The following is a 19,138-nucleotide window of genomic DNA, read 5'->3' as shown; positions in this document are numbered from 1 at the left end:
TCCCGGGTCCTCCGCGCGCGGCTCAAGGTAGCGCCTGCGGGGGGGCTGGACCCCCTTCCGCGCGCGCCCGCACTGGCTCTCGCCGACCCGAGGGCAGAGGAGTAGAAAGCCCGGGGAACCCCGAGGGCAGAGAGCCCCCGCTACGGCTGGGCCTCCCACGGATGGCGGTTCCTCGAGTCTGGGAACTCGCTGGCGCTGGAACTCGGAACCGGGGAGCTCGCTGGAGCCCCAGGACTCCTCGGAGTCACGCGGGGCAGGCTGCTCGTTTGTGCCCGGGAGGCCTGGCCCCGGACGCGCGAGGGGCGCAGGGCGCGGGGAGGCGGGCAAGCGCACATGGGTGCCGGCCGGCCGGCGGCGGCGGGGTGCGGGGGGGGGCGGGGTGTGGCTTCCCCGCCTCCCGGGCGGGATTTGCATGTGTGTGTGGCGGCCCCAGACTTCCTGCTCCTTCTACGCTGCAGGTACGCGCGGGCCGGGCCGGGCAGGGCGGGCGCGCCGAGACGCGGGCACCTCCTCACCCGGACGCCAGCAGCGGCTCCCGGGCCGCGCCGCCTTCCGCTCCGGTGGCCGCTAGCCCGCCCTGCTCGCGGGTGGGGGCGCGCCCCTCCGGCCTCCGCGGTCATCTCCGTCCTCTGCACCGAGCCTGACCGCGCGCCCCTTGGCGCTCCCCCCCCCCCCACCCCGCCCCGTGTCCCCGGCGGGCCGCAGCCATGAGCGAGATGTCCAGCTTTCTCCACATCGGGGACATCGTCTCCCTGTACGCCGAGGGCTCCGTCAATGGCTTCATCAGCACTTTGGGGTGAGTGAGCCGAGTTGGAGGTGGGCGCGGGCAGGGAGGGGGCGCCGTGGGCCCTGGTGCCACTTGCGTGCGTCTTGCCGCCGCCCCCGGACGGAGAACCTGAAAGTCCCCAGCTTCAAGGAGCGGGGTAACGGCTCGCCTCCTTCTTTTAGAGAAAGGAAGTTAAATGTTTGCCCAGGTAGAAGTCGGGGACCCTGTGGGAGTTGGTAGGAGGCGCCCCCTCGGCGAAGCCTCCACCCTCGCGCGCGATGCCTTTCTTCCGAGCGGGAGGAGAGGCCGAGACTTCCTCTGCAGGTGGTCCCGGGGCGGGGCAGGTGGGTGGCTGGGGCCTGAGTTGGGGAAAGGCATCCGGGCCTGGACGTGAGTGGCTCTGGCGGTGGGGCGGAGCTGTGGGGGAAGGCAGCCGGGAGCCCGGCTCCTCTAGTTACGGTCGGGTCCGGTCGCACCTTTCCTTCTAGCTCTCTCCTGCCCTGCCCCGTGCCTTCTCCAGCCCTCCCCTTCCAGGAGTCCCAGGTCCTGGCTGGCTGCCCCCTCTCCCCGCCTCTCCCTGTCAATTTCCTGCGCGGCTCATCTGGCGCCCCTGGGTCCCCGGTCCCAGGATCTCCTGAGCACTTTGCAAACATTAATTAATTCTGGCCGTCACCCCCCAGGGTCTGGATAGCAGGGAATCTGTTCAAGTCCCTGGAGAGGGCTAGGCCTGAAGCAGGCGTAGGGCAGGAAAGGAGTTAGGCAGAGCGAATAGGTTTATCTTCAAAGGAGCAGTTGGGTGAGTCCCTGGGGGTGGGGGTAGAGTGGTTTCTCCACCTCTCCAGCCAGGCTCCAGGGCAGGGCCTGCTGCCTTTGTCCCATATTCAGTCTGGGGACTTGTGTTGTCTCATCCTCTCCACCACACCCAGCTGTCCTTTAGGATAAACCCATCCTCTTCTAGGCCCCCCCCCCCTCATCAGGACACCAGCCAGCCACAAGGTGCCTCCTGTTTGGCTTTGGAAGACAGCCCTGGAACCCTCAACCCAGGTCTGACTCTGGACCTGGCCTTGGCCTCACCCCGAGCCTGGGAAGTGGGAGTCAGTCACCTGGCTCTCTCGGTGTCTCCCAGGGTTGTTGGGAGTTTGGCTGGTCCTGTTGGAAAGGGAATCCAGCAGGCCTGTGGGGGTTGGAGGCCCGGCTCTCCTGCTTCCCTCAGTATTGCCAGAAGGGTTTACCCTTCTGTAGGTCCTACCCCTACTGGATTTGACTGATACTGCTCATTTCCCCAGAGGATGGGGGTGGAGCCACATCTGGGCCAGCATCTGTGCAGGCCTCCCACAGAGCACTGACCAGGGGGTCCCAGCTGCCCCTCTGGCCAGGGCTGTGCTCGAGGCTAGCCTGCACATAGTAGGCACACAGTAAACCCTTCTGGCAATACTGAGGGAAGCAGGAGAGAGTTGGGGGGAGGGGCTGTGGGGGAAATGGGGGCAGATGATGGAAGCCCCCCTCCCCCCCCCATGTCTGAACAGCATTGGGGGCTTTGGGGAAATGATCGGCTTCTCTGTTGCTTAGTGCCTGGGTCAGGGCCGAGCACAAAGTGGGTGGTTTTTAAGTACCTGTGAGACCTGTCAGCATCAGGAGAAGCATCCTCTTCTGCCCTCCACACGGGCCTCATCCCCGAACAAGAGATTCTGTCGCCTCCCAATATAGCTTCCTCCTGCCTTGGCCCTTCCTGCCCCCGGAAGCTGCTTCCTCCAGTCCATTTTGACCCTGGGGCAGGACCTGGTGACCTCTGATGGGGCTTCTCTCCGGGGCGCCTCTTCCCTGTGCAAACAAACACCTCCAGCAGCTCCCAACTTTCCACCAATGGATGCCCACCCCCCAGCTTGGCGGTCTAGCACCCTAACTTAATTTTTTTTCTTTTTCTCCCCCCGCCCCGCACCTCCCCTTTCACAGCCTCTGAAGCTCTAAGGTGCATGACACTGCTCTGATTCCCGGAACCTAACCCATGCTCTAGGTCATTTTACCTTTGCTCCTGCGTTGCCCCCGCCCTTCAGCCAGCCTCCACTTGGGTAAATCTGACCCACCCTCTAAGACCTAGTGCGAAGTGACCTCTTCTGAGAGATCCACCTCCTCCTCCCACATCCGGGCAGAATTAACCCTTCTTCCTCTGTGCTTTGCCCGGCTTTGCACAGATTCCTCCCTGGTATTGTGTTGTTTCACGGTTAGTTGGAGGTTTCTCTGTAGGGCCATCTAATGCTGGGCAATTTGCCAGGATTAACTAATTAATTACACCATTCATCCCCTCAGCAGCATCAGCATCACCTAGAAGCTTGCTAGAAGTACAGGATCTCAGACCTCTGCCTGTCCCTCAGAATCTGCATGCTGATCCCTGTGGGATTTGGGGTCTTAAAGTGTGAGCTGCTTTGCTCTAAGTCAAACTCTGCCCCATCCCTGCCAGCATTTCTTTCTTTCTTTTTCTTTCTTTTTCTTTCTTTCTTTCTTTTTCTTTCTTTCTTTCTTTCTTTCTTTCTTTCTTTCTTTCTTTCTTTCTTTCTTTCTTTCTTTCTTCTTTCTTTTTTTAAAGATTTTATTTATTTATTTGAGAGAGAGAGCACAGGAGGGAGAGAGGCAGAGGGAGAGGGAGAAGCAGGCTCCCTGCTCCTGCGGGGCTGGATCCCAGGACCCTGGAATCATGACCTGAGCCGAAGTCAGACGCTTAACCGACGGAGCCACCCAGGTGGCCCCTCGCCAGAATCTTTCTGCCTCTATCCTTAACTCTGGTCCCCTTCGGCCTTCACCCTGGCTCTTGGTGCCCATGTCTGTGAACCCTAGAGGCTGATTTGACTGAGTTCCCAGGCTAGCCCAATACTTGCTGTCCAAGAGGTGCCCAGTAGGGGCTGGATGCAATGAATTTGTTGAAGACAGGGGTGGCCTTGGTGGGCAGAGGGGCCGGTCAGCTGGGAGATAGGGAGGGGAGGGTTGGTGGAGCAGGGAGTCTCGGGCAGCCTTCAGATTCTGGCCGGACTCTACGGGCAAAGTGGAGGAGGCCTATTAGGACAGCCTGAATAATTAGAGCTCCCGGTGAAGACTGTACATTAACTCTGGGTTGGGAGGATGGGAGGGGTCTGGGCAGTAGATCCTGGAGCAGGTCAAGACCCCGGCAGGGAAGGGAAAGCAGGCCCACACCTGTCCTTGGCAGGAGAGTGTGGCCAGGGCCACTACCTCGCACCTCACCCTGGGTGGAAGGCAGCGGAGGCCCAGGCTGGAGGGACTGATCAGGGCCAGTGAAAGGTGGAGGATTTAATGTGGCTTCTGGCCAGTGGCTGTGGGGAACCGGCCCTGAGTGGGCAGGCTGGGCTCCTCAGAGTCTGACATCCAGTTCCTTGAAGATGTCTCTTCAAGCCCACTTTCTCTGAGTGGCCAGAGGGGTAGGCCCCAGCCCACGGGGTGTAAGTTGGGGAGTGTAGGTGACCTGGGTCTTGAGACTGAGCTCCCAACATTTGTCAAAGTGCCTTGGAGCACCATTTGGGGGCTCTCAGGGCCGCTGGGCCTGTATCACCCAGGGCTGGGTGATCATAGGGTGTAGGGTCAGAAGGGGCCCCCCCTTGGGGTTCCCCGTCCACCTTCCAGCCTGATTCACTTCCCAGGAGGATGGGCACTGGAGGTCAGCACCCAAGAAACATGGACGTAAATGTGGAGGAAGCCTCAGGTCCCCAGGGTCAGGACCCTTGGGTCCGTAGCCCCAGGGGCACGGCTTTCTCCTGCTTTGTCACTAACTCGCTGGGTGATTTTGGCAAGGCCCTGCCTTCTCAGAGTGTGTTTCTGTCAGCCTGGATGTCCTCTAGAGGTGCTCTGTTTGCACCTGAGAATTCCCCTGGGATCTTTAAAAAAAATTTCAGCGTCTGAGTCCCAGGTCCGACCAACTGTATCAATATTTCTAGGGCTGTGGTCTGAGGGTTGGGTTTTTTAAAAGCTCCCCAGTGATTTTACCTGGGGTCGGGATCCCTGATCTAAGGGTCTTCCTCGGCTGACAAGCTGTGAGGAGGCCTACCTGTTGGATCCACCAGCCCCTTGGTCCAGAGAGCCCATCTCTTTGCCCTCATCAGACTTTAGTAAGTCATTCAACAAACACTAATTGAGCACCTACTTTGTGCCAGGCACTGTTCTAGTCACTGGGGAATCCATGGTAACCAAGATAGAATTCCAGCCCATTCTAGTCTTTACACAGGGGAGCCGCGTGAGGTGGTCTGTAAGGGCCCTTGCAGCCTTAAGCCTCTGAGACACATGTAATTCCAGGGGGGAGGGCACTGTCCCTCCCATGCAGAGTGCATTCCTGGGGCAGATTTCAGACCTGCCCTTGGCTTTCATTTAATTGTGATTTCCTTGGAGATGCTGGAACTCCCCCGTCCTGTGCCCCAAGGCAGGGTCTTGGCCTCAGCTAGGCCAATTCACGCAACTTGCTTTTTAAAAATACGTCTTTTGGGGGGGTGTCTGACTCTTCATCTCAGCTCAGGTCTTGATCTCAGGGTCGTGAGTTCAAGCCCTGTGTTGGGCTCCATATGGGGCGTGGACCCTACTTAAAACACAAAAACAAAAAACACACACTTAAAAAAAAAATATATATATATATATTTGGGGGCACCTGGGTGGCTCAGTCGTTAAGCGTCTGCCTTCGGCTCAGGTCATGATCCCAGGGTCCTGGGATCAAGCCCCGCATCGGGCTCCCTGCTCCGCGGGAGGCCTGCTTCTCCCTCTCCCGCTCCCCCTGCTTGTGTTCCCTCTCTCGCTGTGTCTCTCTCGCTCTCTGTCAAAAAATAAATAAAATCTTAAAAAAAAAATATATATATATAGGTTCAAAAATAATGTATGTCCCACAGAGAAAACTGGAAAACCTCAAATAAAAAATTATGTGTGATACTTTTGTGACTTATGTGAACATTCTGTATGTGGATCTTCTAGCCTTTTTTTTTTTTTTTTTTTAGCCTTTATCTGCACAAATAAACATTTAGAAAACGATGTCAAACTGCACATACAGCTTTGTATCCTGTCATTTTGGGGGGTTACCTTAGGCTGTATTTTCCTGTGCCAACACACCATTGTTACGGCCGCATGGCATCCCACGGTATGACGTATCCTAATTTATTCAAGCGACTCTAGTATTGGGCATTCAGGGTGTTTCTAAATTTTTGCATTATAAACAATCTGCACAGAGCATCCTAGTCTATACACGGCCGAACGCTTGTCCAGTTACCCTCTCAGGCTAAATTCCCAGAAGTGGGAGCCTGTTCCCCTCACGGGCTCTAGCTCTGCTGGTTTCTGTGTTCTGTGGTGGTAGAGGTGCTGCCGAGGTGACCCTGCGCCCCAGGGGGCCTGACCCCGTTTCACATCCTGAGTTTGAGAGTGTTGTACTAGGGGGTGTGGGGGGAAACACCAGCCTCTGCCCTCGAAGCTGGGCGTGGTGGCTGTGATGGAGAGGGGGTGACTTGGGGAGAGGAGCTGGGTGGGGGTTGCCTGAGGACACAGTCAGCCCCAGGCTTCCACCATGGGACCCAGGAGCCCCAGGCTGCATCCAGCTCCCTGGCCCCAAAGAACCTTGCTGTAGCCACTTGCTCACATTCTGCCCTGCCCTACATTCCTGACCCCATGTCCCCTCCCTGACTGGGCCCCAGGGGGGCTGTGGGGTAGGTGGGGCAGTGGCTTGGGTTGGGGGTGGGGTGTTGTGCTGGATTTTCGGGTGGGGCCACACCAGCTTTCTGCTCTCAGCTTAGGGGGAGGTGTCTGGGTTTCGATTGCCCTATAGTCTACCTCGGACCTGTGGTCCATGTTGCCCCCCCCATGTGGAGCTAGGGGGCTCCTCCCTGGAAGTGGGGGCTGCGAGAGAGGAGGAGGTCTGGGAGAGGGGAGGAGGGCAGAGCCCAGATCTCCAGTAAGTTCATCACAGGCCTCCAAGTGTGAGCCCTGAGCTGCCCTGAGAATGTCACGTTGGTCGTGCTGACCATGGCACCCAGCGTTTGCACCCGCAGTCACAGTTCCCTGCAGTGGAGACAGCTGGCGTAGCGAGACTAAAGGACTTGCCCAGGGTCACATAGCAGGGGCCCCCGGAGAGGAGGCTGCAGGGTCTTTCACACCAGGGATGGTGGGCTCAGAGAAGAGTCTAGGCCTTGACAACACAGCGAGCCCAGGGTATGGGTGGGGACACTTGGGGAGACAGGCAGGAGGGACTCTGCAGGGGAGTAAAATGATCCCAGTGGTGCTGTATAAACGTAGGTATTTGGGGGCTGGCAGGTGGGCAGAGCCAGAAGAGGCAGTGAACATAAATCTCCCCCCCCCCCGGGGGGGAGGGGTGGGGGGGCAGCTGCAGGTGCTGGGGCAGACACCTGTGTGTATTTGGTTCGCAAATGCCTCCCTTCCCTCAGCCAGCCAGCCAGCACCCCCTTCCGTCCTGTCCAGGCTCTGAGCTTAGAAATGGGTGACGGGGGTGATCTAGGTCAGGGAAGGCAGATGGCAACGGGTAGACTTCACTGAGATTTTATGGTTGGTGGCTCTGGCCTTTACCTGTCACTTTGGCCCCTCACCACCGGCCTGAGGCATACGTATAACCCAAGGAAAGTAGAAAGAACCGTTTAAAACAGCCATATGCCCACTACCTGGCTTTAATAACTGTCCCCATTTCACCATATATGATGCATCTATATTTTTGCTGAAGTATTTTACGGTACATTACATATTTTCACCTCTAAATCATTACACAGCTGTAAGGAATAAGGATATGTTCCTGTGTAACCATAGTACTGCCATCAGACCCTTTAGTAACTTCCCAATGGCATCTGATGCCCTGTCTGCACTCAGATGTGCCCCATTGTCCTCAGTCTTTCTTTGTGTTTGCTTTTAACTTTTTTGTTTGTTTTTAAGATTTTTTATTTTTTTGACAGAGAGACAGCGAGAGGGAACACAAGCAGGGGGAGCGGGAGAGGGAGAAGCAGGCTTCCCACCGAGCAGGGAGCCCGATGCGGGGCTCGATCCCAGGACCCTGGGATCATGACCTGAGCCGAAGGCAGACGCTTAACCGACTGAGCCACCCAGGCGCCCCTCTCGGTCTGTCTTGAGAGACTGAGACTCAGGTCTACTCAAGGTCCACATGTTACATTTGATTCTTCGTCCCCCACCTCTTTCTTTCCCACGGTGATACTGAGTTCCTGACAAGACAGGGCTGGTTATGCTATCGACTGTCTCACTTTCTGGATTTGTCGGGGCTGCTTTTGTTGCTGTTTTCCAGAGAGCTCTGCTTCCAGAGAGTCCGAGCTGGGTGGGCCGGGCCTCAGGGCCTGCCCTGCTGAGTCCTGAGGCCTCAGTTAATCCGTCGAGCAGGACAGGCTGAATCCGGCTCCGGGTTATGGAGAGCAGGAGAAAGGCCCGAGCCGGGCAGGGCCAGTGGGTGAGGTGAGGGCCGGCCAGCTGGCCGGCCCCTGCTCGCACCTTCTCTGTCCCTTCTCGGCTTTTCCTCTTGTCTCTCCAGCTCCTTGTCCCTCTTCTTAGCCTAACAGGTGCATCCTCCCAGCAGCACTGTTGAGACCCCAGAGCTTGCCAGAGCCCACCGATCCCGAGAGCCAAAATCCCGAGGCCTGTGGGCAGAGGCAGCACCCTGAAGGCTCGCCCATTAGCCAGGGATCCTTATTTCTATTGGGCCAAAAATTCATTTTTGCCACCTCCGTGCCTCACAGGAGAGATTCTCAGAGTTCTCTGAGTGTGTGGCTTACTGCCCTTTTTAGGCATAAGCTCTCTGAAGAGGAAGCCTGCCTGCCTGCCCCTTGGTCCAGAGAGTCTATCCCTTAGCCTTCATCAGACTTCATGAAGTCATTCAACAAACATTTATTGATCCATGCTCATTTAAGTTCCATATACTGGTCCCTCTGGTGGCAAATGGTGGATCTTTGGTACAGAAAGATATGCAGAGGTTAAGGAAACGGATGTTTCTGCAGGGATGCAGAAATGAATTTCTTTTTCTCTGATGAGCCAGGGATCCCAGCCAGTGAGCCAGGGTTCCTGTCCCAACACCCCTCCCCACCCCCATCTGATGGGTGTGACTTTGGGTATTTGGAGAAAGGGACTCCAGGGCCTGCATCCGCCACCAGCCAATCCCAGTATTCTAACAGTGCCCACATTGGGAGTGGCCGTCCTTGGGTCTGGCCTAGATTTATGGGGTGGTAGCCAGTGTCCTGGGCTGGGAGTCAGAGGGCTGGGGTCTGGAACTGGCTGTTCCTTTAACTTGTTGTGTGAGCTGAGCTGGTCAGTTTCCCCTCCATGCCTCAGTTTCCAAGCTAGATTGGGGAGGGGGGCTGTCTAGAGTCCCTCAGGCATTTCCCAGTTTGTGGTTCCCTGTTCTGTGGCTGCTCTGGTGGTGGGTGCAGGCTTTGATTCAGGCTCTTCTGAGAGTCACTTGCCCCACTTCCAGCTCCCTTCTTCCTCTTCCTTATCTAATCTCTCCAGACAGCACTGACCCGCCCCACTGCCTTTTCTATCATGCCCACCCGGATCTCAAAGTCCAGCCAGGGCAGAATGGGGCCAATGCAGGACCCTGGATGCATTTGCCTTCCTCTTTTCCCTCAGATCAAGGGCTTGGGATGCAGACCCCGTGAGCATTTCGGGGACAGCACCCTTCTCCTCAACTTTGTAGAGCCGAGTTGTCAACCATTGCCTCTTCAAAGGGCCCAGGGCAGCCCTGCCCACAGGCCTCCTGCTAGACCCCTTGCCGCTTATCCTTATCCGACTGCCTACTTTGCTGATTCCCTGTTGGGCCCTGCATAGTCCAGGCTCAAACTGGCTTTGTGCCTCCCAGCAGATGGACGGCTCCTAGCCGGGAGTGTCCTCTAGGCTGGCCCTGGGGTGGCGAGATGCAAGGGTCTAGGACATGGCTCCTGTCCTCAGGGCACTCAGCGTGGTGGGTATGAGCTTCCTGATCCCACCCAGCACATAATGGCTTCGCTATATGGTTTTGTTGAATAGATGGAGACCTAGCTTGTACACGTGCCATCCGCTGACCAGCTCTGTGGGCTGAGGTGGGGGGCCGTGTTTAATTTTACTCAGTGAACCTCATGCTGAACTGTAGTAAGAATAGAATTAGGTATTGGATGTAAAAACAGCTTATAAATTAAAACATGTTCAGCACTTTGGAAAGTTGGTTTTTCTACTGTGGTCGTGGCTGGGGTGCTACCTGCTTTCAGAGGAGGGGGGGATGTCCGTGGTGGGACCAGGCAGGGAACTCTGCAGAAGCCTAAGCACGGCCTTGAAGATGGCAGGACTTGGCAGGACTCAGACAGGGCTTCTGGTGTGCAAAGGCCTGGAGGTGGAACGATGAGATCAGCGGGCTGGCAGAGGGTGGGAGTCGGCCCTTCCCGGGACCTTGGGAGGAGACAGAGGCGCCCGGGAGGGGTCCGGGTGGCTCGGCTCTGGTTACACCGCCAGGGGCGCACCCGAAGCCAGGCACCTGTGACCCATGTCCGGCTAGTTTAATAAACACAGATGCCCCCCGTGAGGGAGGGTGGGGGGAATACGGCCCGGGACATGGGTGCCACGGGGCGGGGAGAGAGGTCGAGTGGCGGAGGGGAAGAAAGCACGGACGCGGCGCACGTCACCCTCCCGCCCCCGCGCGCGCCTGCAGTCGAGACAGGCCGGGGCGCGGCGGCGGGGCGGCTGCACGTGGGGCGGCGAGTTTCGCTGGGCAGTGGGGCCGGGGGCGGGGCCGGGGCCGGGGGCGGGGCCGGGCCGGGCGGCTGAGAGCGCACTGCGGACCCGCAGTCGGCCGGCTCCAGCGGGCTCGCGCTCGGCCGCTCCCCCGACCCGGGCTGCCACCTGAGGGGCGCCCTCCATCAGAACTTAACCTGTCGTGGGTCCCGGCCCTCGAGCCTCCTTCTGGCCTCAGGTGTCCCTGCAGCCCATCTGATAAGAGCTTCCCTGCTTATCTGTTCATGGTTTCTCGCGGCACCCCTCCCGCCCCTCCCGTCCCTCCCGTCCGATAGCACCTTCGTGGGTTGCCTCAGTCCTAATGAGTACACACAGAGGAATGGAGGGAGGCTTTCGCGGGGGCGCGTGGGGACAGTTGGGACTCTAAACATCCGGCCGATGGCTTCTTTGCTTACAGGTTAGGGGGGGAGCTGCCCTAAGCACCAGATGGGAAGTAAAACGATGAGTAGGGCAAGGTGCTACCCCTCAGACGTTCCTGGGAGGGTGTACGGAATGTAGCCCAGCGTTCCCAGGCGATGTTGATTCTGCTAGTCGGGGACCCACACTTGGAGGACAAGGGTGTGGAATGTTAGAGCCAGGAGGAACCTCTGAAAGGCCCATCTCCTGATCTTGTTTCCCTGATACCTTCGGGGAACACCCCTGCCTCTTTTCTCCTCCCACCTGGCTGGCTTCTTTGCTCTGGTCTCTCCTACAGACCGTTCCTATCTCTCTCAGCTGCAGGTCCGGGATGTTTTCTTTCCCAACCTTGTTTACAGTTCTCCTGGAGGCCATGCTCCCCTCCTGATCAATCCCTCCCTTTCCCTATGTGGTTTCAACTCGCACTCCCAAAATATGCCCTGCTTGTACACCACGGGGCACTGGGGAGGGGCTGAGTTGGAGACATCAGGGCTTCAGAAGCTGTGCCAGAGTGGGAGGGGACAGATGGACATCCGCATAATGACCAGGCAGATTTGTGCCAGGGGGATTAGGAAAAGCATGCCAGGCACCCGAATTTGCGTGTGTTTTTCCTGCACGTGCAGCCCAGACAAGGAGTTCCCAGGGGAGCTTGGTGGTGTCAGGGTGAGGATGGGTTTTCCCTCAGACAGAGAGTCTCTGAGGAGGTGGCCTCCCCAAGGCCTTGAGCGCTGGACAAGATAGGGGCTGTTGGGGGCTACCCCAGCCTGTCCTCAACCACACTGACTTCCATGATGCCCTATGGCTGTCCAGCAGCCTGAGCAGTGCGGGGTCACAGGCCCTGGCCGGTGCTTCCTCCCCTCCCCCATCAAAACACATCCATCCAGTGTCCCCTCCCTTCAGGGCTTTGCTGAGAGACAAGCAGCTAATCTGATTCACTAATGTCTTACAGGAAATTCTATGAATTATTCAAGGCTCTGTACAGCCCCTGGCTCTTCTTTCACACCTTCTCTGATTGGCCAGGCTCTGACCTGTTCCTTCCCTGAACTTGGACAAAATCCACAGCTGGTACCACCAGTTGGCACTAATACATATTCTTTGTATCATTAAGTCTTCTGAATGTGTGACTTGTCTTCCCAATGAGATTCTGAACTCCCTGAGGCAAGGACCTTACCTTTTGCTTCTCATATACTTTCCTTAGAAGCTAGTAAAATGAATTAATTTACTCACGGTGTATTCCGTGTGTGCATGCTCTGTGCCAAGCAGTGGTCTAGATGCTGGGGATACAGCAGGAAGCAAAACAGATGTATCCCTGTCCTCACGGCTCTTCCATCCCAAGTGGGGGGCTTGTAACCAAAATAAATAAGTAAAATACACAGTAGGCCAGGTGGTGAGAAGTACTGTGGGAACAGTGACGCAGGGAGGATGATAAGGAGTTTGAGAAGGAGCAGTTCCAAGTTTTAAAAAGGATAGGAAGGGAGGGTGTTCAGGGGAATGGGCCATTTGAGCGGGGATCTGAAGGAGGTGAGGGAGGGAGCTAGGAGGGTGTCTGGGGGCAGATGAAAGAACGAGCGCCAAGTCTCCTGGAAGGCTTGAGGAGCCTGGAGGGGGGCTGTGGGCTGGAGCAGAGTGGGCAAGGGGCAGGGGGAGGAGATGAGGTCAGAGAGGTGAGGGCTGGATCGTGTGGGTTCAGGCCATTGTGAATTTTTGGCTTTTACACGGAGATGAGTAGTTCTGGAGGGTTCTGAGCAGGGGACTGCCCTGATTTACCCACCTTTTAAAGTAAAGGCGTGTGTCTGCTGTGTGGGGAACAGGTCTCCGGGAGATGAGAGGGGACATCAGGAGATGGCTGAGGAGGCGGTTACCCACATCCAGGTGACAGCTGGTGGGGGCTTGGGCCAGGGGGTGGTGGCAAAGATGAGAAGTGGTTGGATTCTGCACGTATCGTGAAGCTAGAGCCCATAGGGTTCCCTCACAGATGGGGTGTGATAGGCGGGTGGAAGAGGAGCCAGAGATTGGCCCCAGGTTTTCAGCCCAAGCAATGAGAAGGATGGAGTTGCCATCAACTGAGATAGGGAGGACTTTCAGAGGAGCACAGTTAGGTGCAGACCAGGAGCTCAGTTTAGAACCTGCTGAGTCTGAGGTGCCTATGGACATCCAAGTGGAGGTGTTTAGAGCTACGATCTGGAATTTGCAGCGGAGGTGGATATGGGAGTCATTGGTGAGCAACGAAGTGGTCCTTTGAACCCATGGGTGTGGCTGAGATGCGCAAGGGAGCACCAGCAGATGGAAGATGGAAGAGGGAAGAGCGCCAAGTGCTGAGCCAGTGCTGGGGGCCAGGGAAAGAGAAGGAGGCCAAGGGGGGTGTCCCCGGAGAGCAAGCTGCCTCTCCCCTCCCCATCATTGAGAGGTCCTGCACAGCATCCGCTTTGATGCTGCTCAGCATCAGAGTCAGAACCCAGCCCTTCTGCTTGCTGGCTGTGTGTCTCTGGCCAGATGGTTTACCTCTCTGTACTCTGGCTTCTCTGCCCGCCAAATGGAAATAATAACAAAATAGATTTAGAAAGTTAAATAACAATATATGAAAACATTAGACACAAAATCCTGCTGGCTTTCTTATTCTTATGGATCACATTGAGCAAAGTGCTGGTGATGCCAAAGGGAAAAACAGCGGCCTGTCCTCAAGGAACTCATAGTGTAGGCATGGCAACTAGTGGCAGTAGGAAGAGACATGGCAGCAGGAGAGGCCAGCACCAGGTGCTGCGGGAACATGGGGGCAGGAGGCCCAGTGGGAGGGAGGGCACTGGCCAAGGAAGGTTTCACAGAGTAGAGAGAGGGGCTGAGGGCCGAAGAATAAATGAGGTCTGCTAGCTTGGGTCCTGGTGGGGAGCCAGGGTGGGCTGGGCATGAAGGGCATTGCAGACTGCTGCTGCAGAGGTGGTCAGCTCTGTAGAGAGGAGAGCTCCAGGGACCTTGGGATCAACTGGGGGCTTATCATGGTTGGAGCAGGGAGTTGTGAGGCTAGCTAGGGGGTGGGTAGAGGTCAGACCACAAAAGACCTTCTTAGCCAACCCAAGGAGGGGAGGTGGAGGTTTTGGAATCAGCTCTGTGACTTCAGGCAAATTATCTCACCTTCAAACTCAGTTTCCTCCTCTGTAAAATGGTGTTAATGACTAGCCCCTGTGGGGAAGTTGGTGAGAATTCAGAGGGAACAGCTGTGAAGTGCTGAGATAGACTTGGCCTCTGAAATGGTGGAGCATCATCATCACTGTATCCTAGAGGCTGGGATGGCATTGAAGACTTAAATGTGGGAGTGGATGGATGGATGGATTGGTGGGTGGGTGGGTGGGTGGATGGATTGGTGGCTGGGTGGGTGGGTGGATGGATGGATGGGTGGGTGGGTGGGTGGGTGGGTGGATGGATGGGTGGGTGGGGGGGTGGGTGGGTGGATGTCCTCCAGAGATTCAGGATTAATTCCAGTTGTGGCTTAAGAGGGGGGATTTGGGGCCCTAGGGTAGGCCAAAAAGGAGGGTACGGAATGGGGCCTGACTGAGGTTGAGAAGGTGCAAGGTTCATCGTCCTGCCTTTGAGACCAAAGGATGGTCCCCCTAGTTTGGTGTTTCATAAGCTTCTCCCGTCTGTCCATCTGTCTCTAGTCTCTCTGTGCCTCTGCTTGTATCCTACTTATTTTTCTATTTACCTTTTATGTTCTGCTCTTTCTGTCTCTCCCTTCTACCCTGAGTCTCTCTGACTTTCTCTGTCTCTGTCAGTACTCTTCCCTTTCCTTCCTGCATTGGCCACTGCCCTTTCAGGTCTGGGCAACAGGGTCTCAGGGCTCTCATGAGAGTTATATCCGCAGTGTGTGGCGGCCCAGACCGGAGGCAGACCCCCTCACAGGACAGCTCTGGCTCCGTCCGGCAGAGGGCGGTGGTCGGGGGTGGGCTGGGTGTATCTCTGCACTTTTCCTGGGGCCCCCCCCCCATCCCTTTAAACGGTGGTGCCAGGAAAGGGAAAGACTTGATGGGTTGGGGGCAGTTTGACAGCAATGGAGAGGGGTTTTTTGGAGGCCTCCCTGGTGCCCCGAACCCCCTGCCCCAAGGGAGGGACGCCTGGGGAGATGGTCTCTTCTCTCGCACTGACGGGGCTGCCTTGTCCCTCAGGTTGGTGGATGACCGCTGTGTGGTGGAGCCCGCGGCGGGGGACCTGGACAACCCGCCCAAGAAGTTCCGAGGTGAGACCCCCATCCCCACACCAGCCTTCCTCCCAGGCTGCTGGGTCCGGGGACTGGGACAGAACTCATTCAACCCCGTCCGGCGCCCACGGGCCGGGTTAGACGAGGCGCCGCCCCGCAGCCCTCGCACTGCTTTCTGTGGAACCCCCCATAGGCTTGCACTACCATCTTGGCACAGATGGCCCCTGCGTTCATTTTCTGGGGGACCGCACCCCATTTCTCAGGGGCGCACCCACTCCTGGCTGGGAGCCGTTCTCCCCGCAACTCCCCGCCAGCCACAAGGCCTTCTTTGTCTGCATGACGGGGCATTTTCTGGGGGAGCAGGGGAGGGAAAGAGAATTTCCTCAGGCTTTAGGAGGCCCGGGGTGAGGGCTCTTCCTTATGCTTCTGTCTCTTCATCTGCGTGGTGAGGGGATTGGAACCCATGATCCCCGGGTCCCTTCTCCTGACCCCCACTGTGTTCCCAGCCCTGGGCAGGGCTGTGTGGATGACTCCGGCCCTAGGGGAGTTTGTGGAGCCCCAGCCTGGCTCTGCTGAGTGACTTTGGGCAAGGGCCTTGGCTCGCAGGGCCTCCGTGTGCTCTGTGGTCAGTGGGCTCCTCAGCCCCTTCCCACAGGCCCAGGGGTGCTGAGGGAATTAAATGCTGTCCTGCTGTCACTGTGCCCAGCCGGGGTAAGGTGTTATTGTTGTGATGACCTGGAGGCTGAGGCAGACAATCAGACAGGTCCTGGGTGCGGTGGGCAGGGTGGGAGCAGGCAGGAACATGCCGGGCTGCTTCCACCTTGTCTGCCCACGTGGCTGCTCGTCTGGGGAGAGATTAGCTGGGATTGTGCTCGAGGGGGATGCTGGGAGGGAAGCGGGGTTTAAGATAATCCTGTGGCATCCCTGGCCGTCTGTCTGCAGGGGCCTTGCCCCGTCCATGGGAGGGTGGAGGAGATGGGGGGGGCCCTCCCAGCCCGCAGAGGGGCCCCACGCTGGCTGTTCTGCTTCTGTCATGGGCCTCTGTGTGGGGCTTTGTGTGGGGTCTTAGGTCGGGCTGTGCCCGGATCTGTGGGAACAGCCTCTGGCACTGGACTTCCCTCACCTCCGTAGACCCCTCAGCCCTGCACCGTCGGGGCCTCGCTGCCTCTCTCACCTCATCCCCTACCCCCTGCCTCCACCGGGGCAGGGATTCTGGTTGCTTTGTTCACTGTTTTATTTGCAGTGTCTGCCACGTAGTGGGGGCCTGGTACACATCTGAGGAATAAACGCAGGCGTCAGCCCCTCCTCAGGCTTCCTCCCGCCCCTGCCGCCCCTCTCAGGCCTGGCTGCTCTAGTTCCCATTGATGTGACCCATCCAGAGTCCCTCAGTTGAATCCAGCCTCCAAGGCATTGGGCCCGGGCTTCAGGGGTTTCAGGGTGCTCGTGCGGGCCTCCTGCTTGGAGGTCCAGCTCTGACCATGCCTGCCCCCTGGGTCCTGAAAGCGGAGACCAAGCATGGGCCTCTCTCGAAGTAGGAGAGCTTTGAAGCCGCTGATGGAGGGGCAGATTTCCACTCTAGCCAGGGGATTTAGGTACATTCTTGGGAGGAAGTTAGTAAGGGTGAGGGTCCCCAGGGTGGGCTGAGTCAGGGCAGACAGTGGACTGGGGCTGAAAAGGGGAGGTGTGTGCATGTGTCAAAGTGTGTGCGGTCAGCTTTGTGGTGTGACAGGTGGTGACAGGGAGGTGAGTGTGGCAGAGGAAGATTTGCCCTAGAGTTCCAGTGGACAGAGTTTGGGGCCAATTTTTGACAACAGAAAAGCCACTTAGTAGAACAAATGCTCCTTTGACTTCTCATCCTCCTCTCGCATTGCTCCTTCCCACTCTCTTCTTTCTCTTCCTCTCCATTTTCCCAAAGCCTGTGAGTGAGGCCCTCCCCAAGATCGGGGGGTTGACCTGTGGTCCCTCTCCGAGAGCTCTCAGCCGGTTCAGAGATGTGGAGGAGGGGACTCAGCCTCCAGCCTCCTCCCTGCCCTCTCTGCCCCAGATCCTGGCCTGTGGTGTCTTGATGAGGCAGGCAGAGGCCCCTCTGAACTCCCTGGGGCCCTATTTGGACCTGAGAAGAGTTGACCTTCTGGGACAGGACCAGGTCTCTGTGCCGCCCAGCGGCTGGTGGGTACAGTTGGAGTGTTAGAACTTGGGACAAGAGACATGGCCTCCAACTTCTTCATTTTGAGACAAGAGAAAAGAAAAGCGGAGCTTGGCCTCCTGCCTGGGAGTCCTGATTCTCTCCTGTAAATACCCTGGCACCGGAAGGAGGGCCCAGCAAAGGCGTGGGGGCCATGGCAGCATGTTAGAAGTGGGCTAGATGTTGTCAGAGATGGCCGTGTCCCGAGGCCCCCCGAGTGCTGTCCTGCCATCCTGGGGTGGGCCCAGCCATTGCTGGGAACTTTGGCTTGTCCCTCTTTCCCGCTGTAGCTTGGGTGTCCTCACATGCTGACCCTGGAGGCCCCCAGGCTGAGCTGGCAAAGCCCAGTGAAGCGCCCAGCCTGCCTATCAGCCCCTGACTGGGTACTCATTTGTGGTTTCAGCTTTAGCCATCTTCTGAGGCCATTCCAAGCCCTGATATGTTCTGGGAATTCTTTCCTGAGTCTGCAGGGCCTGGGTGGGCCCCCAATGTGTGGGGCACTCCTTTCCAGCCCACCATCTCTGACCTCTGCTTCACTGTAGGAATCTTGGGGTTATGCGCTGCTGACCAGGCCCCAGGGTCTGGGCATATTCCCTCCCATGAGCCCTTTCTCTATCTCCTCTTCCATGCGGGGCATGGGGAGACCCAGTGAAGGGCTTGGACAGCTCTCACCTCCCAGTCTACCTTAGGGAAGCTCAGAGCCCATACCCCCAGCTATAGTGACCCCAGGAATGTACGTAGGGGCCACTTACCCACCCAGACTGGTGTGGGGGGGGTGGTGCCGGGGGAGGAGGCCGATCAAGTGGCCTCCCTGTGTTTATATGTCTGGGTGCCCCCCAACTCCCCCAAGCCTATGCTTCTGCTCTACCTGTCCCGCCTTCCAAGCCCAGTTTATTGGTTTGGGTTTTTGTTGTTGTTGTTGTTATTATTAAGACATATTTCAGCTCTACACAGAAGTAAAGAGAGCTCTGTCAAATCCTTTTTGTCATGTTCATTTCAGAACTTGTCATTTTTTTAAAAATATTTTATTCATTTACCTTAATGAGAGAGAGAGAGAAAGAGCTCCCGTGCAGGCAGGGGGAGGAGCAGAGGGGGAGGGAGAGGGAGAGGGAGACAATCTCCAGCAGACTCTGCCCAGAGCACAGAGCCTGATGTGGGGCTCAATCCCACATCCCACCACCCTGAGATCATGACCCGAGCCAAAACCAAGAGTTGGATGATCAACCGACCGAGTCACCCAGGCACCCCCAGACCTTGTCATTTTTAAAGCCTCTTATGCCTGTAGCTGAAGCCCTCTGGGTCTTCTCCCTGATCCCTTTCCTCTCCAGAGGCAAATGCTCATCAGAAATTGGTGTGTATTTCAGGAGCCTGTTTTTATACTTTTGCTGTTAATCCATAGGGCCATAGTCACGAACAATACAGGGTATTACTCCTGTTTTTATAACCCCGTATATTAAAATCTTTCTGCACAGTTTTCGTTCTGCACCATTTTTGAGATTTCTCCACATTGACACATGTGCCTCTAGTTCATCTGGTTAATTGCTATGTAATATTCCATTGGGTGAATAAACTGCAAGCCATTTATCGGTTCTCCTGTTGATGGACAGTTAGCTCTTCTCCAGCCTCTGGCAGTTGCCGGCCATGCTGGGCTGAGCGTTCCCATCCACGTCTCCTTGGGCTCCCAGGCGTGTTCCGAGGGAGGGGGAGTCCTGGTGCAAGGAAGCTCTTCTGAGCCTTCCTCCAGGGCTGTGCGAGCCCAACCCCCACAGCCTGTGGGTGCGTCCCCCCTGCCTCCACATTCTTGCCACACTTGGGTCTGTCCCACTTAAATTTCTTCCAGCCTGCTGGGTGTGAAATGGCA

At 57.0% G+C, this 19,138-nt stretch overlaps 1 protein-coding gene across 3 annotated transcripts in view; it reads left to right on the top strand.

Annotated features, from left to right (window-relative positions):
* Positions 1-404: 404 nt before the first annotated feature.
* ITPR3 (inositol 1,4,5-trisphosphate receptor type 3) overlaps positions 405-19,138 on the top strand; it is a 66,237-nt gene continuing 47,503 nt past the window's right edge. For 2 of the 3 annotated variants that reach the window (XM_073884957.1, XM_025862530.2), the window contains exons 1-2: positions 405-796; positions 15,061-15,131. In XM_073884957.1, coding sequence (XP_073741058.1) covers positions 708-796; positions 15,061-15,131 — 160 coding nt within the window. In that variant the 5' untranslated portion in view covers positions 405-707. The remainder of the gene's footprint in view (positions 797-15,060; positions 15,132-19,138) is intronic. The other variant, XM_025862529.2, reaches the window with a different exon arrangement.

The sequence above is a fragment of the Callorhinus ursinus genome, unplaced genomic scaffold (assembly GCF_003265705.2).
Source record: "Callorhinus ursinus isolate GAN/ISIS: 27379988/994484 unplaced genomic scaffold, GSC_fseal_2.0 scaffold59, whole genome shotgun sequence".
Taxonomy (NCBI): domain Eukaryota; kingdom Metazoa; phylum Chordata; class Mammalia; order Carnivora; family Otariidae; genus Callorhinus; species Callorhinus ursinus.
Note: the sequence above shows the minus strand (reverse complement) of the source record. Positions and strands in the feature narration are given on the sequence as shown.